This window comes from Lonchura striata, chromosome 7, assembly GCF_050655825.1.
Source record: "Lonchura striata isolate lonStrDom1 chromosome 7, ASM5065582v1, whole genome shotgun sequence".
In the NCBI taxonomy this organism is placed as follows: Eukaryota; Metazoa; Chordata; class Aves; order Passeriformes; family Estrildidae; genus Lonchura; species Lonchura striata.
The window spans coordinates 18,935,815-18,963,362 of NC_140709.1; the positions used below are offsets into that span (position 1 = coordinate 18,935,815).

Here is a 27,548-nt window from a genome sequence, read left to right on the forward strand (position 1 = left end):
TCAAAACATACAAGCTACTGTGAAAAAAAAATGAATTATATCCTAGCACAATTGGCAATTCTGCAAAAGTTTTCTCAGGTTGTCTCAAGCTCTTTTCACAGCCTTTGCTTCATGTACACAGCACAGCTATTTTATACCCTTCCTCCAAATGAAAATAGTCTTATTTTAAGGTTATGTATCTGGAGATAAGATGAATGAGCAGGTTCCAGGCAGCTAAAGGGATTCAAAGCCTCCAGAGAAATTCTGTCTTAGTGCAATGGAGCATTGCAGAGCATCAGCCGAGAACCATGGCTTTGACTCAACAGCTTCCTTATGGGCTGCAGAGAGTTTATGTAGCAGGTGTTATTAGCACTCCTCTCTAATAGTCACTTGAGGGAGTCTGTCATCAATCTTAATAATGCCATCAGCATTCCAGCAGATGGCAAACATGATTCCATGCACTCCCATTGCACCAGAATGGATTCTCACCACAATTTTAATTGCAGGTGAGAAATGTATCAGAAAGAGGCTTTTCTCATGCTGGTATTTCCAAAGGTTTGTTCCAGACAGGACAAAATTGTACTGTTTTATCTTTTTTGTTGTTTTTTTTTATTATTATTTCACTATGATTGAGGGATTTTAAGATACTATCAATTTGCTCAGAACAAGAATTGGCTTCAAATAATTTCTGTGTACTCTCCAGCAAAGCAGTCTTGTTTTGAATTAGAATTTGAGATGCCAACATTTTGTAGGCCATGTAAATGTTAGCAAATGTAAGGGGTCAGTTCTGCAAAGAGCATTGAAACAATTATTTGAAGAGAACCCTAACTTAAAATTAAAACCCAAGTAAAATGCATTAACAGATCAAGATTTTATGTAACTTTAAAGCCACATATTTGATTTGCAAACACTCATCCTACTGCTCCACTCATGTCCTACCTCCTTGTACAATTACCAATTTATTATTTTCCTTTCAGCTCATGCTTTTATCTTTTCTCTTTGGGCCTATTCCTTCTACCCCTCTTTGTCCATTCTTACACATCCATCCTTTTAGTAGCCACCACATATAAAATGAAAGTTAGGTGGTAGACAGCTTTCCTTTAGGTAGCAAATGTAATGAATGAAGTTAACACACACATGATGAGAAAGAATGCATCTTCTGAATACATTTAAAGACATCCTTTAAAAAATATCCTTTAAAAAATATTAAATACCTTGAACATTAACAGTAGATCTGAAAATCTACTGTATATGCTGAATGCAAATTCTCCTTGCAATCCAAGGGAATTCTATGTATGCAGAAAAGGTAGTAGTAATTTGGTAAATAGTTTTCCTCTATTTAAAACTTCATGTGTTCTGGCTTACTGACTTTTAGATTAGTACAGGACTGGATAGCAAGTGGAAAATTCACTATCTAAATGAAGCATAGCCACTCAGTAGGCCAGTGAAATTGAAATCTTTACTGTTGGCATTTCTAACTGCAATGATTGCATATTCCTTGAAATCTGGCAGTGCCAAATTTATTCTTTTCATCATGTCTAGAATATGAGATCAGAACATAAAAATAGATTCTTGTGTCACCTTTTTCTGAGAAGTACATACAAAAATAGAATATATTATCAGAGGCAGTACATAAACCTGAAGTAATTACATGACAGGAATTTACTTGAGTATGGACAGACTTCAACAAATTATATCCAACAAAAATGAAATTGTATAAATGCTTTTAGCAGGATGCTCAACAGAACAGTTTATATCCCAGTTAAATACCTTATGCCACCAAGACCACACATAGTTACAAAAGCTTGATAAGAACAGAATGCTGCATTAATCAGAAAGAAAAAAAGAAAAAAAAAATTTACTTTTTCATTTGTCAAGTTTTGCAAGAGTTGCATATATTAGCCTCTAATTAAGTACCTCTTGGCACTACCTCGGTGCCTTTTCAAATGTTAATTCTGTCCTTATTAAGAAGATGTCTTTGACATCCTCTGTCATTAGGTTATCTGTATAGATACCCCAACAGAAAAGAATGTAAATTAAATCCATCCTGATTAAACTGAGTTTATGGTAATCATTACGCTCTTCAATAACTTTTTCACAGCAGGAAATCCTGTGAAATTCTGAAAATAAATCTGAGCTGTAGCACTGCAGCTGGAGCCATCTTACAAGAAAATCATTGCCCCGAAGCCCTCACTAAGGCAGGGATGCTCTTTGCAAAATGGGGTTAGAGCAGCTTGAGACTGAAAGTACCTTCTGCCATAGTACCCCACATCTTAGAAGTCTCTCTGTAAGAGAATTTACATGAAAACCCGCAGTAGAGCCAGTATTCCTGTAATTCATATTAAAAATGGTCAAAAAAGATGTATTAATATTTTCTAAATTCCTATTAAAATTCATGTGTAAAATACTAAGTTATTTAAATTTTATAGGTAATGAAATTGTTACCACAGAGATGTAGATTTGAAAAAAAACATCATAGATACACGCTACAAGTTAATAAAATTCAGAGTTAAGAGAAATGCAAATCAAATTTATATTGGTCCCTGGTTTCCAACAATAATAGTAAGAAACAGTAAATTTTGAAGTTTTTAGCTATTACTGGTATCTACAGAAAAAAATAAGGAATAGAAATTACAAAACAAACAAACAGACAAAACCAAAACCAAACCAAAACAAAAAATCCCAACCTAGATGAGTTTGTTCTCAATGATGCCAATGGTAATTGAAAACACAGTATATTTTGTTCTAATGCTGTAGAAGTTAGAACAACATTAAAGTAATTCTCTGGTGTTCACTTGGGAAAGCACACACAATGCTGGGGCAAGATGATCCTGAGGCTGTTCTCATTTACACCAGGAGCCAAATGTGACCTAACAACATACACAGCTGCATTTTCTTTTAATTTTTCTCTCACTCCCCATCCTTCATTTCTCCTCTGCGGAGCCAATTCTGCATCATGGATTGTCTATAAGACAACAGTAGTCACCTCTTGAGTGGTTTTAAACCAAAATACCATAATACTGGGCTGTAATTGTAACTTATAACCAACTCTGAAAGAGGGTACAAAACTAATAGCATTTTTAAGCCATAGCCCTTCCCACACAAAATACCCCATTTCTTTCAGCCACGTGCTGTCTCCTCCTACCCCTGGCACACAAGCATGTCATTTCTCTCAGCACACTCACATTATGGCCAGGCTCTCTCTCCTACCTGTGCTACCACCACCACTGCTGTATTGTAACCCAGGCTGGTCACAGAGCTTGTGTCACCAGCACTGTGCCACTGTGCCACTTCTGACTGGGGTGTACAACCTGAGAGTATCAACAGACTGGTGAGGAAAGAGCATGGAGGTCTCATGGAGCAGAAGAACAGCTACTTTCTTCCCTCCAGAAATCTTTATCTTGCTATTAGCCTCCAAAATACTTTCCATAATAGTCAAGGAAAATATGTTTCTAACTGTAAAAGCAGTAAAAGAATAATTAGAATTAGTTTTAAACCAATTATGTTTTGTTTATATTATTGCATCTGTAGGCTGACTGTTAAAAAATGGTGGATTTTCACAAGGCATAACCTATTGTACACGTGCTGGAAGGAACACTCCTGCAATTAATGACTACTGGTCAGAATGTGAAATACAACCCATATTTAAGATAAAAACTAGCAGCAGGTCTGAGAACAGCATAAATTTATTAAAGATGGGTGAAGCACAATTGTCCTTGATTGCCAGTGATGCACACATTTTAAAAGTACATTGCCAATATTTGCTCACTTTTAGTTTCATAAAATCCAAGGTGAACACATATAAATTGCTTACATTTTACTGCAAAAAAGGCTTTTACAATTTATTTTTAATTATTTCCTTTGTAAGATTTATATTTAAGAATTTGCTAATTTGCAATGCTTATTTTTTTTTTTTCAGTAGTTATGGGAAAATACTCTCCAACCTAGGATAATCAACTCAGGGGTCAAATTATTCTGCTTCTTACACAAACCATGCATATTATCTAAGTCTAAAAGCAGTTAGAAGTTATTTCAGTGAGATCACATACAAGGATAGCACAAAATTTGTATACAATAATAAAGCTGCCTGCAAACAATAAAAAGGAAGTAGTCTAATGAAGCCTGTACATTTTGAAAACTTATGGCATTTAAGTAATTAAGGACTCTAGCAGATAAGAGCTGCAAAATCTTGCTGGAGAGATTTATGCTGTCACCAGACCAACCAGCTAGTCACTTTTTATTTATTCTTTATTTATTCTTTTTCAGGACAACAGAAATAGACATGCAGTGAGCCTTTCAAGTTATAAGAGCTGTAGATGAGATTTTACAGCCATTGGATCCAACTCCATACTGACTAGCAAATTGCATGGAAGGAAGGAGAAGCAGCCCAAAACACAAACTGCAACACATTAAAGCCTTGGTTAGCAATAATTTACCCATTTTGTCTTGAAGGGCTGAGGCCACAGAATGATTATGAGATGCTAATGATATTATGTAGACTGTATGGAACATTGGCCCACTACTGTGATAACCTAAATTCAGTTGTAAAGTCACAGCAGAATTGAAAATTAAATTTCTGAAGTACAATGCCTATGTACATCTGATTACCAAGACATCACTTGCTGTTTTTACATATTCTTATATAATAATAAATCAAGTTAATAAAATTCGCTCTGTTAACTTTTCTATGCACAAAAAGTGTTTAAAAGAGCAACTGGTGTTTAATCCATTGGCTCTCTGTACAGTCCTTTTGCCCCAAAATCCACATTTGTTTCCTACTTAGTTATGTGTAACACATATCCCGCTCCTGATGTCTTCTAACAGGAAACAGAAAGTGAGAGAAATTCACTTTCATCGCCTTTGAAGAGTCAGCCTGGGAACCAGTCTGCCATTTCTCAGGAGGAGTCTAGCGTGAAAAGAGGGAGAGCAATCTTTGAAAAGATGTCATCAGAAAATGGCCAAAGCAACAGCTCAGAAGGTGAGCATTACCACATTGATACTTTCCTTTAAGGCAGTGGTCTCCAGACCTTTTTGATGCCACCTCTACCATTAAAATAGTTATGAGTCTGCCCTCCCAATGTTTGTACATTTATTTACAAATAATGTGCCTGTACTACTCTACTAGTACAACTGTAGGAAAAATACACTGAAATAAAAATTAAAGTAGGATGGATTAAAAATTAAATATTTAAAAAGTGTTTATTCACAAAAAAAAAATATTAGATTCCTGCACCCCAAAGGACTGTGTTGCACAGCCTCTGGGGTACAGATATTCTGCTTTGGAGACCAATGCTTGAAGATATAAAATAGTGGCTATATCTGTGCTTTGGTTTGTTTTAACAGAGAAAGAATATGCACAATCAAATTTTCTGATTAAAAACTACTTATTGACTTCTGAGTGTCTAGGACTTGACCTTATATAAAATAACAGATTACCCGAATAAATAGCATTAAAAGACTTGTCCAGACTCCCAATAAAATTAATATGCCTTCTACATAATATCAAACAATTATTGATTCCACTCTTTTTTTGATCAGAAAATGTTTAGACTGCATATTTATCTATGTCAGATAGATAGAGAATTTTAAAGGGAAAGGGAAATTCTAATTCACAAGACCTTTTCTAGTTAATGCTGCTAAGTTTATTAAGCTCATTGTTCAAACAACAGACCTGCTCTTTTATCAAGTTTCACTTTCAGCCATTGCCTATCTGTTTTCCTTTGTTCCCCTAACACACTAAAGAGACCTTTAATACCCCCTCATTTCTTCTTGAAAGGATAATTATATAGTATATATATATATAATTATCACCATACCACTCCACAACCATCTAACATTAACTAGACAGCTACAATTCTCTCTGTGGCAGTATTTTTTGTGCCTCTTCTCTGCATCTTCTGAAGCTTTTTAGGCATCTTTGAATGTAAGGACTATTTTGGGAGTGTTTTCCCCTTCTCCTTTTAGAGATTTCTAGCACAAAGCCTTTTTTTCCCTCTTTGATGAGAAAACAGAATTCTCTATTCCATATCCACTTTGCCTCTAAGTCTAAATATGGCGCAGCATGTTTCAGAAGCATTTTTTGATCCACCAGGAATAACAAAGAATATGATTTATGCAAAAGTGCACATTCATACTTCTTATGCATTAAGCTTTTTCCAAAAATGTGACAGCCCCATAGGGAATAATGTTTTTCCATGTTCCTGTGAGAGCCATAATATCTCATTTTGCATTCAGTCTTATGAGATGTAAATTCCCTATAGATTCATTTTAGTTTGAAACCACTGGTGAAAACCCTTAAATTTCTAATAGCTGAAGTCAGGCACTGAAATCTGCAACTCTGCACCTGAATAAATACTCAGGTCCTGAAAAAAATAAAATAATGCTGATCCATAGATTATTTCTCCTATCATTGTGAGATTTGAGTTTTTTATAACCAATAACAATATATGCCAACTTGCTTCAATTTTTCAGCAAGAATAATACCCTCAAACCACCTAAGTGCTATGGAAGTTTTTCCTAAATGTTTCAGTTACGCCAAAACCTTATTTTCCTAGAAGAGGTACTGAGCAAAATCTACTGCAAGCTCTGTGACTGAGTACCAACAACTTCTGTTGTCTCCACTGAAAAACAATGAAGGCCATGCTCATACTGCTGTTCAACCTGCTATGAAAACCTGTATAAGCCCTTTTTGGATAGCTATGCAGGCATATTGTTGGGAAAAAAAATAGCAAAAATAGAGAATTCTCAAGTTCTATTATGCACAAATGATTTGTCAAGCTTCATTTACTTTACAGAATTAATGTATCTCATGACTAATAAAATAATTGAATTCTCTAAAATAGATACTATCGTACAAGCCCCATATGACAAAGGCAAACAGGTTTTGTTGGCATAGCTCAGCTTGATAAGACTCTTCTTACCAACTAGTTCATTTTAAAACATACATTTATCTCTGAAAGAATCAGAATATATTACACCTTCAAGTTCACTTGAATGAGCAAAGATTAGAGCAAAATGAATGAGGAAAGTTTAGATCATATAATCTCTCATATCTCTACAAAGAGTTTCACATTATGTTATAAACTAACTAGCTTCTTAAGACAAGAAAAAATCTGTTTAAAGCTTTTAAAGGTAACAAGAGAATAGTTTCTATTACCTTCACTCCCCAGGTGGTTAATAATATGCATCTATTAAAATGTTTTTTTAAAACAGTCCATTAAATTCATTGGCCTCATATCAGCAAGGAATTAAACCACATCTAACTTCATGCACACGAGTATTCCCACTGCACTTAATGAAACCATTTGCATGCTTATGACTACATACAATCCAAAAATCCCTTGTTGAACCAAAATACCAAGAAAGATTTTTAACTCCTAAACATTCTTAACAATTAAAGCAATGGCATAAAAATTTCATTCTGGTGTGTTACATAATTCAATCTGCCTTTAAAAATGAATTGACACATTTTGGCTGTGGTGGGCTATACCTCTGTGTTGCCAAAATTTCAATTTTTCTATAGTTTTGGTTAGCTTTGGTTTAATGCACAGACTTCTTATTTGAAAAACAGCAGCTTTCTCTCTCTTCTGATTTCTACTTTCCCTGAAAATCCTTCTTTTACTTTCAGCTGACTTTCACTGACTCTTTCACTTCTGCTACTATTATTTCTTGAACTGTACCATTCTTTTGTCTATCATGATAACATAAGATATGCAAAATTACTGCATGGGATAAGCATAATAGAAAATTTTCCTTATGTAAGCTATACTTGAGTAGAGTCAGGTAAAACTGAGTATATTTACACTGAGATCACTCTTCTATGCATGTCTGCATTTGATTTTTACTGAAGATTAGAATTACATGTTATATGTACTTGCTATATATGAACTAATGCCAGCTTAACAATTTTAGAGGGAACAAGCAGAAAGGCCAGTTGTGCCTTGGAAATCTTCCCTGTTTGGTGGGATACCCCTTCCCTGGAACTATGTTCTGTGCCAGATGAACAGACAGTTGTTCCAAAGTCATTTTTTTATTGTTGCATTTCTTCTATGACAGACAAGAGAGATGATCACAACGTACTTTTTCCCTTTGTCTAAAAGAAGGAAAAATATCTTTACACTAAATTTAAGGTACTTTTTGGGGTGCATGGAATTCTTTTGACACAGTCAAATGGGTGCAGAAAGCAGCAGAAGAACCTCCTAGTGCAAGTAACTCAGAGCTGCTTTTTCGGGAATCCTGAGCTGTTGTCTCCACATGCACTGTAGCTGAATTGAAAATACTTCTAGATAAGTCTATAACCTCTTCACACCTTGAAACAAGGTTAAAATGTAGTTAGCGATGGAGATAATGTTCTACAAGGTTTTAGTAATATTATACCAATTAAAATATACCCTAATGTAAGATCAGTAAGCAACTGAAATCTACAGATTCAGAACAGACTCTAGTAAGCAAATTAATACTATAAAGTCTAAGGCTGATTAGAACGTATCAATTTATAATAGAATACTTGTAGTAGTTAAAATTACTTTTTACAGTATAAAATAATGCAAATATAACACTATCAGAAAAATACTGTGCTTGTTGTTTAAATTTTGTATTTTTTATTTAAAAATGCTTATTGTTTTTTACCCAAGGAATCTCCCCCACTCTGAAAAGTTTAATTGATTCAAATTTTTCTGTAATCCCTAAGATCTGTATTGAAAATAAGATAATTTGTTTAAAAATTTATGATATTTCTACTTTCTGCTACTGATTTTATTTCAAGATTTAGAAGAAATTTAGCTATTTTCTTCTTAGAAAATGCCATGTCTGTTTGTATTTACAGTGGAGTCTCGCAAACTTGTAAGAGGACTATCTAAAGAGAGTGCTCCCAGGGCTGATAACACACTGCTGGATTTCCAAGAGACTGTCTCCTTTAAAGAAAGAATGGCTATGTACAAGGCTGCTGTGTCCTTTGCCCATGTAAGATATCACTGGTTTCTTACCTTCCTGCCTTTCCATTTGCTTTGCACAGTGACATATCCTGCCCTCTTTATTTATCCAAGCTGACTGATGGACCACTATGGGGATCAAAATTTGAAACCTAAATCAACAAACTTACTTAACAAAGTTATTGATGCATCAGTCTCTATCTCTATTGAGGGAGATTTTTCATGTTATAAAGCTCTGGTCATCTGGACAATTCCCTTTAACTCATTAGAAGGACTGGGTTTTTCTTTCACTGTTGCATGAGCTGCATTTATTAGGGCTAGCAGCATGTGATAGACAGTAACTTCTGCATTACTAAAATTATTACTAAATAATAAAATCATATTCAAAAACACTTTAAGTTTAGACCTCTTGCTGTTCAAACTAAAGAATTTTAAATTGCTGCATATTAAAATAGTAGCTCTATGAGACAAGGGGTATGAATAAGTATTGTTTTGTAATAAAATTATTTAAAATCGGCATTATATAAAAGAGTAGTTACGAAAAAAATACTTCTTAATTTTGTTTTACATCTTTCTCTAAATGTCTATCAATATGATTAAGTATTTTACTGCAAATTTTTAAATATTGATACCAAGTAGCACATAATGTATTTGCTTAACAGAATTTGTAAACTAATAAAACAGACCTCCTCGCTACACATTGGTTTCACTCAGGAATATCTGAAAACTGCCTCTTCAGATCTCAGCTAGGAAAATCTTCCTCAGTTATGCAGAAACATTAAGTGTTAAAAAGTGTTGTTTTACCATATCTTAAAATCCTAGCTAGAAGTTGCAGCTCAGATCCCTTGTATAAGAAAAGGAAGGCATTTTGAGGGCTTGCTCTAATGTGAGAATGGCAAAGGTCTTTGTTTACACCAAACTTTCAGCACATGCAAAGAATACCTTCTTCTCACTGTAAACTAAGCCAGAGTAATTTCTGTAAATCAGAGACCATATCTGGCAAAAGAAGGACTAGAACTCAGCTCTCACCAGACATTATCTTCATCCATATGAAAGTACAGTTGTAGAGGATTCCCAGTCTTACCTGCACTTTAGTCTTGGGAAAAAGGGTTGGCATTGCCTGAAGGGACCTTCTGGGTCTCTGGATAATCCAGAAACCACATAGTGAAAACAGCCACCAGAGTCCAAGTGTTTTCCAGCCATCAAACTCCTGCCTGATGACCCAACTGCTTGGTATTTATTTGGAGCAGATTCCTGCATTTAATCTGTCTGAGAAGGTCCCAATTCCCTAGTCCAGCAATTAGAAACTTTGCTGAAGTTAGTACCCTCTGTCACAATGAAAAGAACTGCAAGAAGCCTGACCCAACCTAACTGTGTTGAGCACATAGGAACTATTTCATTTAGACTCAGAAACCTCTTGCAATTTCATGCTGAAATGGATGGTTGCCTGAAAAAAGGAACTTTATATTTGGTTCCATTAAAGGGAATTAATACATTTCAATAGAGGCCCTATAACTGCATTTACCTGTTCAAAATATCTCCAAATGGCTGTTAAGGTGGACCTGAAATGTTCATTATTAAAACAATTACTTTCCACAATCACATATTCATATACATATGTAATCAAGCAGCCTTCATCACAGGGAAGAAACCACCTGGTTTTTTATGATCTGCTTACTCACTCATATATGTAAGTAGTAAATCTACTTAGTAGCTTCATTACAAATGTATTGCTAATTTTTGGGTGAGCTTTTTTCTGCATAGCAATTAATACATTAAAATGCTGAAAGCCTCATCCAATACCATCTAAAAAGTATGACAAAAGGGATAGAACTAGAACAGGAAGCCTGAGGCTAAGTGCCCCCTTGTGACTTTCATTGCTGTTGTTGGGAAGACTGGTCATCCCACAAAGGTCTGCATGAAGCTCCCTGCATGTTTTCCAACAATACCCGTTCGAAACACAGAGAAGGCCAGGTGGAAACTCTGAATGCCATGGAATTCTGAAGAGACAAGTAGAAGAGGGAACAGCAGAAAGGTTGTTCTGGAAAATGGTTGTTACTGCCAATGAAGCAGATGGGACTTCTTTTGGTGCTCAAGGTTCAGGCCAAGCGTACCTTTAAGCTGTCTAAATCATCAAATACGCCTCTTGTGCAGCGGTCTATGAATTTGCCAAAACCAGTATTTATGATTCTCTCAGTCACTTCTGAATACTGCTGTTAACTAGCTAAAAATAAATAAAACTAGGTCATACAAGTATGCTTTAGGTGCAAATAGGTAACTGGTCTTATTTTATCACTCTAGAGTTCACAGAAGACTAAGTTCTGTACTGTGCCTGGTGGCCTGGCAGCAGTGAGAAAACAATTTGAGAAAGTACAAAGGATGTCTCCAAAAAAGACCTTTGTTCAGTACCAGCACCAGCATAGATCTCTACAGGTAACAGCATTTTAATACTAACAAATTAGGTCTGCCCTGCTAGATAACTGAGGGGGGAAAAAAAAAGATTGCTTACTTTACAGATGAGTTTTCCTTATGAGTAAGACATCATTTTTCTAACGTTCATACTCATAGAATTTGCTATTTGTAATGCACCATGGGATTAATATATTTTTTATGTAGATGAACACTCACTATATTTTAGACTCAACTAGACTCAGATTGAGTAAAGCAGATTATTACTATAGCAGTATTTTATACCCAAACCTGTCTATAAGACTGTGATTTATATATTATCATGTGTCATGGTGATATTTTGCATTTATTGCACTTGTTAAGTTGTTCTCTTTCAAAAGGAGTTTTCTGCTTCCATTGAATTAAATTTAATAAATTTCCCTAAGCAGATCAAAAACTGCACAGAAAAACCCAGACATTACATGTAAGTAGAGCAAAGCAGTAGCTAAGTGTTGCTTCATATAAAAGACCTTTACATTTCATTGCTTCATTAGGCTATACCATGAAAAATTGTTGTAGGAGATAATGATTTTCAACTATGTGAAATCCCCTGCAATAAAATGCTGTACAATCCATCCTGTGCATTCTGAAAAATAGTAAATTTCTTTACCATCCTGCACTTCTTGGAAAGATTTTTAAGCAATTTTGTTCTCCCAGCTTTGTAGAAAAAAAAAATTAACATTTTGCCATAGGTTTATTTTCATGTTAAATAACCATCATCATATCTACCACTCATCTCTCATTGCTTATACATTAATACCTATATCAACAATTTGCACAGACAACAAGCACAGCTCCAGTTTGTAAGGAAGAAGACAGTTTGCTGCAGGGGTATTAATCCATCTTTAACTAAGCAGGAAAATGCCATAGTGGGTCATACTCACCATGGTGCATAACCTACGGTAATGGAAGTGTTTTATGAACATACTTTTCTGACTACATGGCCCACTCTACCTGCCAGTTTTCTGGGTGAATGAATACAGAACCCTGTAGAGAAATTATGTGACTTTTCTCTTACACAGAACCCAATAATTTCATTTCTGTGATGTGCAGATGCATTTTCCCAGGACATCCATCTCTCCACAAAGCCACTAGAATGGTTCCATTTCTCCAGTCATGATGTGACCTCAAAGCATACTTATCCACGTATTTTTCCTCTGTGGCTAGTTGAGGAGGCTCTCTCAAATCATCAGCAGAAAAAGCCACATACACTGGAAAATGAAATCTCTCAGACCATACAGAACCATCTTTAAATTTAGGTTAAATAACTTATTGCAAGACCATAAAATCCCATTTCTATGTAACATAACTGCACTTTCATGGAAAATGAGATTATACACTTAAGTAGTTGAAAGATTATTCAAGGTCACAGAATCTATCCTGGGGCAAAACAGAGAAAACACATAGTTTGAAGACGGATCTCCAGATCTGGATAAATTCAAATTATTAATCCGAGATAAAATAAGAACACAAAATTTTAAACAGTAATCTAAATAGCTGAATATTCTATTACATAGTCAATTATTGTTTAAGGAGTTCATGACTTTTCATTCAAAATATTGTCATAAAATATGCAAATAATAACTATTAATCTCCCTGTTTTTCTCAGGCAGCAGCTATCACTCTTGGCTCTCTACACTGTACTGGAAATTGGTTCTTTGTAATAGGTGCCATAATATCAGTAGAGCTCAATAAACTTGTGTCCAAAATGTTGAGCACCAATGAAAACTGACCAGAGACTTGGCCTGTGCTCATGAATTCAACCAAAGTCTGAGTAGAGACCTGGTCTGTGTTCTGACCACTGACATCATGAGCACCTTCTAGCTCAGCCACCAAGATGAGAAGAGGCCATGAGCTTCGGTGTTACACTGTGCAGGTGCCAGCCTGGAGTGCTTTGCTACCCCAGCTCAGCCACCCGACAGCTCAGGCACAGCCTCAGTGCCTGGTGTCAGAAATGAGCCTTAGCTGGCAAGTAAGCTGAACCTCCAACACAGCAAAGGAGTGGAATACAGAGAAAACGTGTGATATTCACTCACCCATGCAGTACAGAACGTCAGAACTCACACGGCACAGACACCCCTCCTTCACTCAGGGTCATTCCAGAGCAATTTTCTAAGATGGCTACTGTAGCAATTGCCAATTTTCTAGCAATTGCAGAGAATAAGATTGAATAACAGGACAATGTCAGTGAATGGTGAAAACCTCACATTTTAATGAAAATCTTTCATATAGTGCCCAAGACACCCTAAGTATACACATACAAATAAGCAAAGCTGACAAATTATAGGGATGAAGCAGATAAGTGAAATTCTTATACGAAATTTCTGCAAGACTCTCACTGAGCTTATGTGCAGTGAGACTGTGCTAAAGAGCATACATAGGTAAAAAAGCATTGCTTTGAGGAAGAAATTAAGATCCATACCAAATAGCCATTCCATTGTCACTAACTTTGTAAATGAAATTTCAGGCTCACAATTTACTTCCATTGCTGCTTAAAAGTTTGTACATACTGTTCATTTAGAACAGAAAGTTCTAAATTTGTCAATACATGAACAATATTACATTAGCCAGCTTCTGAGAAATTATATGTTGATATAATGTCATGTTTATATAATCATATGTTGTACCATAATGTGCAGTTCAACATTATGTATCAATTGCAAGATAGTAAAAGACTTTCTTGTGCTTGGATGAACCTCTGAGCCATTTGATCCCCTTGAAATACATACTTACATAGATAGAGAACTGTGTACATGCTTTATGCATATATACATATAATGTATTGTACATATTATGAGCTGAAAAACAATTCTATTTTTGAAAGAGAAAGTGTGTTTAAATTGTTATTTGAACAGAAGGAAACTAAAAATATCAACACAAAAAAGCAAACCTTGGTCTAAATTACACAGAACAATTACTGATAATTCAAATTTTGGTACATTTTTCAATAAGAATTCTATATAAATTATTGCAGTACAGAAGCACTAAAGTTGTTGTATGACCCACTAACATAAAACGTGTGTAGCAATTACAGCTCTCTTCAGTAACAGAATGTGAATGCCTACATAAAAAAAACACTCCTCTAACAACATGTATACAGACTTGTTCTCAGACATACATGTTTATTTTTAAATAGTATTGTTTTATGTTAGAGTGACTTACTACCCAGAGACACAACAGTACACTGTAGGGCTCCGTGATAAGCACCATACAGATATGCAGGGGAAGGCCAGCAGCCCACACAAAGGGTGACAGGAAACAAATGTGAGAAACTGGAGGATAAAGAAGTCTAAAAGAAAATTTAAAAAGTGTAAGAAACTATTCATGAGCAAGCAGCATGCCAACAATCATCCAGCTGACAGGGTTTTCTGAAGCTTACTAAACAAAATGTAATTGACCAATTTTATAGAATATACTACAAAGTCCATGGGATCTACAAAATATGCCACAAACCATAATGGGGTAAACTAAATTAATCAGACCTACAGAAATGCTATATCCAACAGTTGGCAGTTCTAGAGGAGGGATGAAACCACAGAACTTCTAACTCTCCACTCGTTCAGAGTAATAAACCAGCAGCATTTAACATCGTGTTACTGGAATTTCAATTAGCCATTTTGACTGACACACAAAATAAGAAATCCTCCATGTCCCTCTACCTCCCAGCATGCCCAGAGCAAGGCTGTGTAATTATATCATCAAAATCTGGCTCATAGTGTTTGGGCTGCATTTTCGATGGCCATTGCTATAGCATTAAATTATTATGGTCTTTTGCAATATGGCAACTACTTCATAAGCAGTACCAAAGTTACAGCAATAAAGCACTAGTGACATTCAGATTAGATATGCTTCCTGACTACATTAAGTCTAATTATAGTTCTTTTTTATGCCCCACACCATTCAAAGGACACATAATGACTACTCTGAACATATTTCATGTCTCATGAATGAGCTTTTCCAGTAATGAGAGCTTGAATTACATATCTAAAACATGCACATTAGAACAGAAAAGCATATCTTAAATGAAAAAAGCATATATATGCATAAATATATTAAAAAGCATATCCATATAGAATGAAAAGGCATATTAGACATACACCTACACAGTCATTAAACAGAGAATAGATGGAAAAAATTTCATTTCATTCTTTTTGAACTGCCTTTTTTCAACCTGGTATGTGGTTAGCTCTACATCTCCTCATGTGCAGTGTAGCTCCCTCACAACTGTTATGTACACAGGACCTGCAAGTGTACAACAGGACATCCTGTAAAAGCAGGACATGCTGTGACCTGCTCTCCTCAAGCTTCAATGCACTCCAACAGTTCAGGCAGGATTGCTTTTGATACTGGTAATACACTAAATCATTTACTGGGCCAGAAATAAGAAAATTTATTCTACCCTTTGTTCGTATAATTTTAATTCATCTTATAGCTGAAACAGGATTTGGCAGCACAGAAGTGGAAAAGAATTCCTAAAGCCTATGGAGGGAATGCTCATTGTTTCTCTGCCATAGATCTAAGAACTCTTGCTGCCTACTGCATGGCAGAAATTATAGGCCAGGCAGTAGATGACCCCTATATTGATTCAGCTGCATTAATGGAGATGCAAGCTGTGTAAGCATTCCTTAGTTTGAGGGTGGAATAAATCCATAAATATATGCTTTCTCATGGCATCACTAAGAGAAAGAAGTAATTTCTTGTCCCACAATTAACTGTATTTCAAGTAGTAATCAGGACTTGAGATGCAGGAAGTTTACAGCTCTATGTTGCACTAGATGTACACCAGCAGTCTCAGAAACACAGTACTGCCTCCATTCATGTTCAAGTTACATTGAATACTTGGGAAACTCTTGCTGGAGGGACCAGAAGCTCCTTTCATTTGAAAGCTTATTATCAGTAGAAAACAAGCTTCCTTCTAACAAATGAAGAAGAAAATATAATTTGACATGAGTGAAATTATTTGTTAGATGGTTCTGTGTGCATGGGTGAAGCCCAGGACTGCTTAATAATATCAATCTTTCAGATTTATTTCTTCTAACCACTAGGTCTCAAAGTACCACATGGACACTGGCAATGAGCCAGCCACCACAGGTTTGGTGGCAGTCTTCAAATAAGAAAACAAATCACTGTCAGAATCTGAAGCCAAACCAAACACAGATTCAGAAATCAGTTTACACAGACATCTTGGACAGTGCTTTGAACTCCTGAAGAGACACTGTTTATTACACTGCAGTTGTCAGGCTTGTAGTTGCAGTGCTACCCTGTATATTTTACAGGATCTTTTGGTTACTCTATGGGTCATATTTTTCACAATTTCAATTCAGCATGATTTTTGCATTGGAAGAACTTTATAAAGCATATGCAGGGAGTCATCACCTCATACAGACATATCACACTTCTTTTTATAAAGTTGCATTAGCATTATTTCCACTGCAAGGCAACAAGTTGGAGGCACAGCAAATAAAGCCAGAACAAGTCCTCCTTTTCACCTCTGCCCCCTCCCAGTCCAATTATGCCTTTTATCTATTCATGCACCCTGCCATATCTGCTGGCCAGCATCTTGCTGCAGTAACAAAGACTTGACATCTTCTGTGTTACAAAAAAGCCAGTTCCAATGTTGATAGCAAAAAATATCAAAGATAATAACAATGGCATTCTGCTGTAAAATGGCTGCTCTAGTTACACCATTTCCATTAGAATTAATTTCTGGCAGCCCTTCAGGCAAAAAAAAAAAAAAAAATCTGATTTACTATTACTGTTAATGTGAATTTTTTTGATTTGTCTTGAGGAAACATCAAGTAGCAGGCACCACACAGTATCAAATAGCACCAGGGAAGCTGAGTGCAATGAAATGACCTCCAAAGAAAGTCAAACAGAAGCCTCTCAAACACAAGAGGTAACTATATAATTTAATTATCATCTCATTGGACAATTACACTGATACTGATACATACCTACTTTGCTTCTTCCTCCTTTACCTCTTGGTACAGCAAGATCTGGATTTTCTGGTGAGAGCTTATCTCATTACTCAGGGCATAATAATTTTTAAATGTGTTTTACTACATGAATGTTTTATTTAATGCAGTTAAATTTATTAATTTTTAATGTATTATTGTTTTATCATGATAATTTTTGTATTTACATTTGTATTTTTCATTGATGCAATATTTTAAATATGGTTTCAAAAGTATGTAAAATTCTTATGCATTGCACTAATTCATGAGTAAAGTGAAGGCTTTGTGCACAGGTTTCTCCTCATGAGCAAGTTATTCATGAAATGAAAATGGCTCCTACATTCACTCAGCATGACACAGGTAAGAAGTGGCATGAGAATAAATGCTCACAAATGAGCAATGGCAAATGTCTTTACTCCCACAAGTGTATTGTTCTTAGCACATCAACATGAAAACACACTACTCTGAATTCTCAGCAAAACTCATTCCTTAACTTCAATGGGACTGCAGAAATGAGTTTAGAATTCAGTATGAAGATATTATGTTTGCATAAAGATGTGGTTTTAAGTATGGTCTGAGTTGCTTCAAAGAACTGGGGACTTGACAATTTGTCTAAAAATATAAGCAAACACCAGTCCATGAACATACAAAGCTGTGAATGGGTAAGGTTCAGTTTGTAACTGACCTGAATAACCCTGCAGAATATCACGGCGAAGATCACAGTGTTAAGACACTGCTGCTGCTGCAGTTTAGCCCTTGAATGAGAATTCATCCTTTCACTCTCCCACAGACCTCAGTCACCCTTGGCCCTGCCACACCACGCAGGTATGACAAAACAGTAGGTTATATTATGTCCCTTAACAATTATTCTGACATTTTCTCTATGGATTTCTGTACTGATCAAGTGACCCTCTAGACTTCTACAAGGCCAAACAATTTTTCCAATGTAATGATGTTTTATAATTCACTGATAAAGTCAATTTCATAAAATGCAGGTTGGAGGAAAACCAATCTTTTTTATTCTTCTTCCCATTGCAGTAATCAATTCAGCTCAGAATGAAGAGCTCCCAAAGACTGTAACACAGATTTTAAAACAGCAGATTGAGAAGGCAGCTCAGGAAAAGGCTGTTCACTCTGACAGAGAGATCACAACATCTGCTAAAGAAGTAAAGGTCTGTATTTTTAATAAGAGCAATCTTTCCTTATGCAAATGAGCAGTTAAGACACTGGTCTGTCATGCTGTCTGATTTTCTACTTTGAATAATTACGATTAAAAATGTACCTTATGGAAGTGGTGGGAATAGACGGACTTCAGGAATTAAGTGCACATAATGTAATATGAAAGACATTAGAAGGCTCCATGAGTACTTAGAGTATGTGACAAAAACAATTCAAGGTAAAAACTTCTGCATTTTCTCCTCCTCTGATGAATAGTCTCCTCTTTCCTTGTTTTGAATCTCTAAGTATGTGTAATTTGTCACCACAGACTCTCAGAAAATACCACTTTCTAAAGAAATTAAAATGAGCATAAGCTACAGCTAAAGTTTGTTATGCTTATAGTGCAAAGTCTGCATTTGTTGCAGCAAAATCTCTCAGACTGCTCAATCATCATTTTGCATGAATTCCACATTTCCTTTCACATATATCCTATGATGCAAATATCACAGCTCTTAGCTCAAAAGATTGGTTTTATGCATTCTGAGCAATAGCTGATAGATTGTGTCTTTCCAGATCCTATTATAATCCTATTGCTTGGATGCTTGCAGAACTTGCTTTTGTGCAGAATAGAAAAATTGTTTTCTATATTACTGTGCTTAAGAAAAAAGGAGGAAAAAAAAAAAAAAAAAAAGAGGGGAAAAAACCACAACCATAAAGCACAGAAAACCCAACATATTTGTCCCTAAAGATGGAAAATACATACCGGGAAATCACATTGACTTCAACAGTTCATCTGATACTGCTACAGTCTCAGGAAATTCAGACTACAGGAAATTTCTACACCAAGGGAAAAACAGAATGGAACTTCTACCTCTGCCATTATTTGCTCCTGATACATGGAAGCACAGGAAAACTTCCCAATATTTATGCAAATGCCCTGATGGAAGTGTCAGTGTATTCTGAGTCTATTAGACCAGCCAGCTATCCAACAAAGTCCACTGTGTCCATGGATCTGTACCCAAAGCAACTTATGTGAATTAAGACATTTATATAATTTTTTACACCCAATATTAAGAAAACACTTAGAAAAACATTTTCTAGTATTTTATGTCATGGATGTGAAACACAGAATATGACTTTAGATGTGCACCAGGTACATCTAAATGGCTTTGCCTTCATAATTCAGACGTTCACAAGGCCAGAAAAATAATACTTCATGGCATGAAATCTAGAGAGGAGAGTTCCTCTCTCTAAGGTGAGAGAGTCAGCCTTTCATTCCATTTAAAGATCATCCTCCAGACCCAGCTGAAGCTAGAAGTACTGCCCAGAAGGAACCATTGCAGGAAGAAATGTTAAAATATTCAGGCTGAGTGTTTCAGATGCAGCCTCTTGCCGTGCTGCATGCACATGCCCCAGGCTCTGCAAGGACTATGGACAATATCCATGCATTAGGCAGAGGAGGTGTTGGTGCAGGCAGGTGGGTGTTTGAAATGCAGCCACTGAATTATATGAATAAAAATCCCCAGAGAGGAACAAGTATCAGCTGAAACATTCATCTAAGAAGTTTCTAATGGTGCTGTGAAGATGCTGAGGTACATGCTGGAAACACTGAATCTGGATAAACTTCAGCAGCTCAACCCAGTTATTTCCCTTAACTTCTTGCAGACAAAGCCTGAGCTGAAAGAGAAACTGAGCTCTTCACAGAAGAGTGAAGAGAAGTAGAATGTATTTTATACAGCCATTGTGTGTTACCAGAGAGAGCTTCAAAGATGGGAGAATGAAGCTGTCCATGGATAAGACACTGAAAAGAGGCATTACACAATAACACACCAGATGAATGCAGCTTTTACCTGTGACAATAAAACTCCTATGGAAAATCTCAGTGGAAGAAAACATACAGTGCTAGACACATGGCAAAAAGGCTGAAATAAAGCCTTGAGACACGTAGGATCCAAAGGAATTAAGTCCAGCTGAAACATCCACTACAAAAATCAGACAAACAAGATCAAGATCCCATAAGAGATGCAGCAGCTCCTGTAACACTAGAGCAAACCACAGATTCTGATTCTGAATTGGATGGCAACGATATCCAAGTAGTACAAAAATAAGACATAGGAATTAAAATAGATAGATTTCCATGAAGTCCAGAAGACTGAGAAGCTGAAGGATGCAGGAATTTAGGATTAACACTAAGAGATCTATCCTGAAGAATTACATGCAGCAAAACAAAAAGATGCTAAAAATAAATATTACAATTATAATAGCATTACTGTTTTATTTTAAATACATTAACATGCTAGAAAATGTGGACAGAATGCGCCTCACTTTTCAGGTTTAAAATTAAAACATCCTCTAAACAGAAGTAAAATGACTGTATAAAACAGCTGTGGAGACAAAATAATGCTCATATTTTGTGCACATCCATTTTTAGTGTAGTAAAATATAAGATATTACTTTAGACAAAGTGAACTATGTTTCAGTGGGTTTTCTGATTGAGTAAAATTACTGAAATTGTTTAAGAATTACTATGCAATTAAAAAAAAAACAAACTGCTACTTCCTGATAGGTGATTTAACCAGTTCATAAAGCTCTAGTCTGAATTTAGGCAATGAAATGAGATGTAAGGGTCCTGGTTTCACATCACTAAGGAGTGAAGCTGCTCAGTGTGTCTGTCAAAGAGCTGAAGCCCATTATTTGTTTCATACTGAACAAAATTTTTAACTATATGATGTGAATACATATATATTTATAACTGAGTATGAAGCAAACATGGAAAAATAAGCATGACTTCTTTCTTATGGTGCATGTTTTACTTAAAAATTATATTAAAATAGCATTTAGATTGCAAAGTTATGGATTTGAAACATAGAAAATATTACATATGCTACTGAAAGATGAACATCAGTGTCCTCCTTTTTTGCATCTATTTTGGGCACTGAGTATGGATGGGATCCTGCAGGAAGACCAGATGTTGCCATAGCTTTAGCCATTTGATAGATGAACTGGATGCTTACGCTTGAACAGCAGAGGAAATGGCAGAACAAAGCTAAACACTCCTGCAGCAGCAAAAGTGCAGAGCTCACTATTCCTGAACAGAGAGCTTTGCTCTGGGACTCCCAACACTGTGCACCAAGAGAGGGGTGCTACCTCTAATCTCTAGGAGCAGAATTGGACATGAGTGGGTTGTGAGCCCGTAAAACGAGGCACGGCCTAGCAGCGATCCAACAAAATACTTCATGTGGTGGGCTGGCTCTTGGTGACAGCTAAATCCACACCCACTTACCCACACCCCGCAGGGGGCTGGGAGAAAGAATCAGAAGAGCAAGAGAGCCTGTTGGCAGAGGAAGAGAGGTTAATAGAGAAAGCAAAGCTGGGGCATGAGCAAAGCAAAAGAAGGAACTGATGCCTTGTCACTTTGGCCTCAAAATGCACAACTTTTACTTGAAAGACAAACACTCTGAATGTCCCTCTTCCTTCTTTCCCTCCAAAGTTTCTATTGCTAGGCATGATGTCGTATGCTGTGGAATACCCCTCCACACAGCTGGGGTCAGCTCTCTTGTTTGTGTGCTCTCTCAAGTATCTTGCACATCCCCAGTCTACCTGCCTGGGACTGGACAGGAGGGCAGAGTGGGAGGAAGAAGGGACTTTGACACTGGGCAAGTACAGTTCAGCAACAGCTAAAACATTGTGTGTTACCAGCACTCGAGCCCAAATTCAAAACAGCACTGAATGGGCTGCTATGAAGAAAACAACTGCATCCCAGATAGTCTCAGTAAAAGCACTATGTAAAAAGTGAGTAGAAATACCCAGTTCCAGTAGAATAGGGAGTTTTCTAAAAGTCAACCCTCTGGATTTTGTTTTTAATCTCTTTCTATCTGGTAAGTATTGATGACCTCAAATAGCAGACCAGCCTTTTCCTCACTGATTTTGCAGGACCATTCACATGTGGTGGGTTGACCTCCAGCCACTGTTCCATTCTGCCTCCTCAACAAGATATGAAGAAAAAATAGGATGAAGAAGCTCATAGGGCAATTTAAAGAAAGGGAACAACACAAGGACATTTACCAATTACTTTTATAGCCATGGGAAAAAAATATTTGCCAACTAAGATAGATTCAGATTGCGAGAAATAAACACCACTGCAACACCTCCCCTCCTGCCATCTTTTTCATAGTCTCAGCTTTACTCCTGCCTCTTCCTCATCCCTCTCCCACCCCCAGAAGCATCCCCAGTAGAGGGGAAGAGGATTGGGGGCTGGGGTTAGTCCATACCAGTTCCTCTCTGCTGCTCCTTCCTTCACACACCTGTCCCTTGCTTCAGCCTGGGCTCTCCGTATGCCACAGCTCCTCTGGGAACACGCACTGTGGGTTCCCCAGAGGCCGTAGTGTGGATCACTGCTCCTGCGTGCTCCTCTCCAGGCTGCAGGGAACTGCCTGCTCAAAACCTGCTCCCCTGGCGCCTCCACAGCCTGCAGGGCAATCTCTGTTGCAGCCTCTCCTCCCCTTGTTCTTCTCTGACCTTGAAGTTTACAGGGCTATCTCTGACACTTTTGCCCCCCAGTCCTGGCTGCATGTGCAGCTTTTTGCCCTCTTGGAACACGTTTTCCCAGAGACAGGAGGAGCGTGGCCGAGCGGCCATGCATCCAGAGCTGGTTGTGCCAGCAAGGGCAGGCCCTGCTGCTCCTCACAGAGGCAGCCCCAGCCACAAAACTGTGCCACTGACACACAATATGCAATTCAGTTTCAGAGAGATGCATGTTACCTCACCATTCAGTCCTGGAAGTTGTTTTGGGATAAATTTCCCTTAATTTCCCTCTGCTTTCCTCTTCTCTTGATTTGCCTTCTGAGGCACAACACTCACTATCTATTTTCCAACTAAGCAAAGTAACCATTCAATGAGACTGTTTTCCAGGATAGATGTCACCATTCTTCCCCTCCTAATTACCTTATCTCCTTCCTCTCCCCCCTCTACATTCAGAATACTTGTGTACCTAAGAATAATCAGCTGAATAATCAGAGTCCTGGTGCTTGGCTCACAAGTGGTTTGTGCATGCAGACTGCCCCTTACTGGTATGCGTGCCCCTTACTGGTATGAAACTTTCTAGTCATGTTTTGTACTTTATAGAGAAATAGCTTTCTTTATAATTAAATAATATCTATATTTATATATAGATATATTTATATATAATTAATATATAAAGCTATTAATATAAATGTAGCTACCTTAGTATTAAAAGTCAACTGAAAAAAGTATCAGGCCTGACAACTAAAATTGTAAAAATCACAAATAATTATGTCCATAGCATATTTGGACCATGTGAGTGCACAGTCTGGAGGTTACCACAAAAGGGGTAACCCCTATTGTGCATTTGGCATGGCTAAGCAAAAATTCCTCATCGGAATTTCAAACATCCATCTGTACTTACTGATCTTTAAATCACGTGGTACATTCAAAGATTATACATACAGCATACTCAAGTCCACTTATTGGAAAACGCTCTATTATTCTACCACATTTCACACAACAGTTAGTTATTACAAATAAATGGAAGATATTGTACCTGGTAAAGTTCTTCCAAATGTATGGATTCCTGCAAAGGGAAAGGTAAGTAGTTTTTAAATTTCCAAGTATTACTGTTAGTTGAAGAAAACGCAAGCCTTACAATAAACAACTAAGACACCAGTTGGCAGAGAATGGAAAATGTTCTAACAAAATATATGGACTGATACTGCTCAAATCAAATCATAACATGTGGCTTAAACTAATTTGTAACCTTTTATTATGTGGTTGTAGAAACTGCAGATTCAGGAAAATGAAACATGCAAACTCTGTCAACAGAGAGTGTACCCCATGGAATGTCTAGTTGCTGATAAGCAGAATTTTCATAAATCGTGTTTTCGGTGTCACCACTGTGGCAGTCAATTAAGGTAAGAATTAACTGCATGTTCACTCACACAATCCTGCTTTTGAATATACATACCAATGATGAAATTATTTTCAACAGCAGGATTATTCAGCCTGTAGGATGCTGGGTTGACAGGGTGGTATCCTGAGTTCTCCTTTTCTTCTCTGCCCCTAACAGCTGCACTGTGACATGAAATGAGTCTTTTGAATTCCTTATAGGACTGTTACATCCCAGTACCTTCCACATTCTTCCCCATATTACTTCCTACTGCCTGTTGCAGACTTTCAGGACAGCATGAAACAGAGGCAGTAGACATGGGAATTCAGGTGGAATTCAAGATATCCGCAAAACGCCAAATTTTCTCTTAATTTTCCTCACTCAAAAATTAATTATTATGGTTCTCTGCATTACCAAATCACCCTAATCACTCTGTAACCTTAATATAAAATGTGGGATTTATTGCCCTATCTGCAAAAACCAACAATTTTGATTTTAACACACTCTGGGTTAGTTACACAGACTTCCTTTACTTCATTTAGGAGGAAAATCCAAATATAAATCTAACACAGATTTCTGTAATTTGCACAAAGACTAAATTCTGCTGCTACTTTGTAGAAAAACTGAAGATTTGGACTTAATAAGATGAAGAAAAATAGTCCAAAAAGCCCAGAAGTGCTGTGGAACATTTCTATTTGAAGCTTATTCTGTGCAAGAACTGAATGAGTTTATGTTTTTTCTTAAATCACCAAGCATGACTCTTCTCCTTCATTTTGACTTTGAAATTGTATGGGTATTTGCAAGTAAAGGTTTTAGATACCTTTTTTTTGGTGGGAGGGGAGGGAGAAAGGGAGAGGTGTATGGTAATTTATGATACGTAAAAGCATAAAACACATTTTCTTCCATTTGGCAGCTTGGGAAATTATGCATCTCTCCATGGAAAAATATATTGTAAACCCCATTTTAAGCAACTTTTCAAATCAAAAGGAAATTATGATGAAGGTTTTGGACACAAGCAGCATAAGGAATTATGGAATTCTAAAGATCAGCTTAGTTCAATTAACAAAACTCAGGCTGAAGAAACAAATCCCATTAATAGCATACCTGTTGATCCTAAACCAATTACAAAAGTTGATAAAGGCTTATACTCAGGTACCGAAGACGCTTGTCCTGATATTTTGGATAATAATTTGAAAACCACAGAAAGAGGTAAATTAAAAATGACATGGCCTCCTTCAACAGATGATGCAACATCTAAGAAAACATTCTCTATTGAAGAATCAGCTAAAGTAAATAAGACAAAGTGGCCCCCAGAAGGTTTTGCTCAAGAAGATTCTAATGTATATACAAATAAACCTCTGGGCAACAAAATGGAATCTCAGAAAAATCCCACTGTGATGGAGCAAAATAAAAAAAACACCACAATTTCACAACAAAATCAATACTCATCCACTCTGTCTGAAAAAGAATGTACGAATACCTGTAAAGCAAAGAAAAATGAAGCAGGCAATAAGGGAAAGGATGAGGAAGCTGGAAACGTGCAAGATAAGGTGAATAAACTAGAAGCACCAGAGAATAGAGAGCAAAGTGGAAGGGATATTAATGAGGGTGATAAGGTAATTGTGGATAGTACTGGGAAGAAGCAAGAGAAACAAATTAATGAAACTGATAATTCAGAAGTTGTACAGGTTACTAATATTGATGATGTAACAGTACAAAAGAATCACAAAGAATGCAGCTTCAATAGCAACAACAATAATAATTATGCCACTTTTTCACATCAAAATATTCGTACACAGAAAACAACCCTCTTAGTTGTGTCTACCCCAAAGACAGCATTAAGCCATGCTATTTGCACTGAATCACAGCATGCCTGGGCAAAGATGGACACTCAGTCTGGAAATGAAGAAATGTATCAGATGTATAAACCTCATAAGAGCTGTTCTAGTGATACTGTACTTGCACAGGATGAACAGAATCCAAAAGATGAAGACTCTGTTACTTCTAACAGTCTTACTCAATTTAATAATGATGCCACTTGTCAGAAGTCTCGTACTAGCAGCATGTTTGTTTTGAAGAAGGCAACTAACACAACATTGTCTGTTTATACTGAGTTATTATGCACTGGAGAAAAATCAGAATATGACAAAAAAGACAAAAAGCTAAATACTATTTTATCTGACACTCTGAAGACATCTTTTCTTAAAAAAAACAACCTGTTTTTAAACTGTGGTCTAACAGACTCTGCAGCTGTAAATAAAAATTCCTACAGTCCATATTCAAAAGAACATGGAAATTATGATACAGAACTGAATTATATTAACGCTTGTCAAGAAAGTGGAATAATCCAATTGGCAAAGGCTGACATAAATACAAGCTTAGATTTCCTGAGCTCAAGACATACGACTGTTTCATCATTCCAAGGCAAGAAAGTCAAGTTCAAATGGCTCACTGCAGATGAACAAATTAAAAAAAAATAGATTTTATGATGAAAATTAATAAGACATCCAAGTGGTCAGCTATGTCTGTCACTCATTACAAAGGATGTAATAAATAGGTATTTCTTCAGTCTATTTATTTTAGTCTTTCATGAAGAATTTAATATCCAGATATTACACAAAAAAATACAATTATATTGTCAAATACCCAGACTTTATTCAGTTAGTTTATATTTAAGACAATGAAGATGTAGAATTTTTTTCCATCTGTAATTATAAAATACTTCTTGTTTTTCTATGTTCCTGAACATTGCAAGGAATATTTTACTACACTGTCCTGGAGAAACATAATCCATTTCAATATTTATTATTTGTAACAACTTCAGATGTGAAGCATCTGGTGTGCACAAAGGAAGCAAGAATACTTTTATTGTTTTTCTAATGTATTATTATTCTAACTGAGCTGTTGCTCCATGACATATTATGTACACTGGTTTTGTTAGCTCATGCTAGAAAACCTGGGGTTTGGTTGAGATTTTGGGGGGTTAATCTTTTTTGTTTCTGTTTTTGCAGTATCATGTAATACTTAGTTTGAACTGGATAATTATTGAATAGTAACCACAGCAGGTTGGTGAAGAGAATTGTTTTGCTATATTGCTACAGCTGCTACTAAGTTACATTGAGTAACAGGGGAGAAAAAAGTGTGTAAATTTTAACATTGGATAAAACTAAACATCCT

General features: G+C 36.4%; 2 protein-coding genes across 5 annotated transcripts in view; one reads left to right on the forward strand and one right to left on the reverse strand.

The window, feature by feature from the left end:
* LOC110469653 (sodium channel protein type 2 subunit alpha-like) overlaps positions 1 to 25,517 on the reverse strand; it is a 159,747-nt gene extending 134,230 nt beyond the window's left edge. For all 4 annotated transcript variants that reach the window (XM_085584344.1, XM_085584343.1, XM_085584342.1 and 1 more), the window contains exon 1: positions 24,030 to 25,517. The gene's annotated coding sequence lies outside the window, so the exon portion shown is untranslated. The remainder of the gene's footprint in view (positions 1 to 24,029) is intronic.
* Positions 17,663 to 27,314, forward strand: XIRP2 (xin actin binding repeat containing 2). Its single transcript, XM_085584010.1, has 4 exons — positions 17,663 to 17,671; positions 18,307 to 18,483; positions 24,263 to 24,396; positions 25,285 to 27,314. Exons 1-4 carry the CDS (start codon positions 17,663 to 17,665, stop codon positions 26,849 to 26,851), a joined length of 1,887 nt encoding a protein of 628 aa, XP_085440136.1. The 3' UTR covers positions 26,852 to 27,314.
* Positions 27,315 to 27,548: the final 234 nt, after the last annotated feature.

Coding starts and splice junctions, on each gene's coding strand:
- XIRP2 (XM_085584010.1), top strand. Junction 18,484..24,262: donor CATCTGCTAAAGAAGTAAAG/GTCTGTATTTTT, acceptor ATGTGGTTGTAG/AAACTGCAGATTCAGGAAAA. Junction 24,397..25,284: donor CACTGTGGCAGTCAATTAAG/GTAAGAATTAAC, acceptor TCCATTTGGCAG/CTTGGGAAATTATGCATCTC.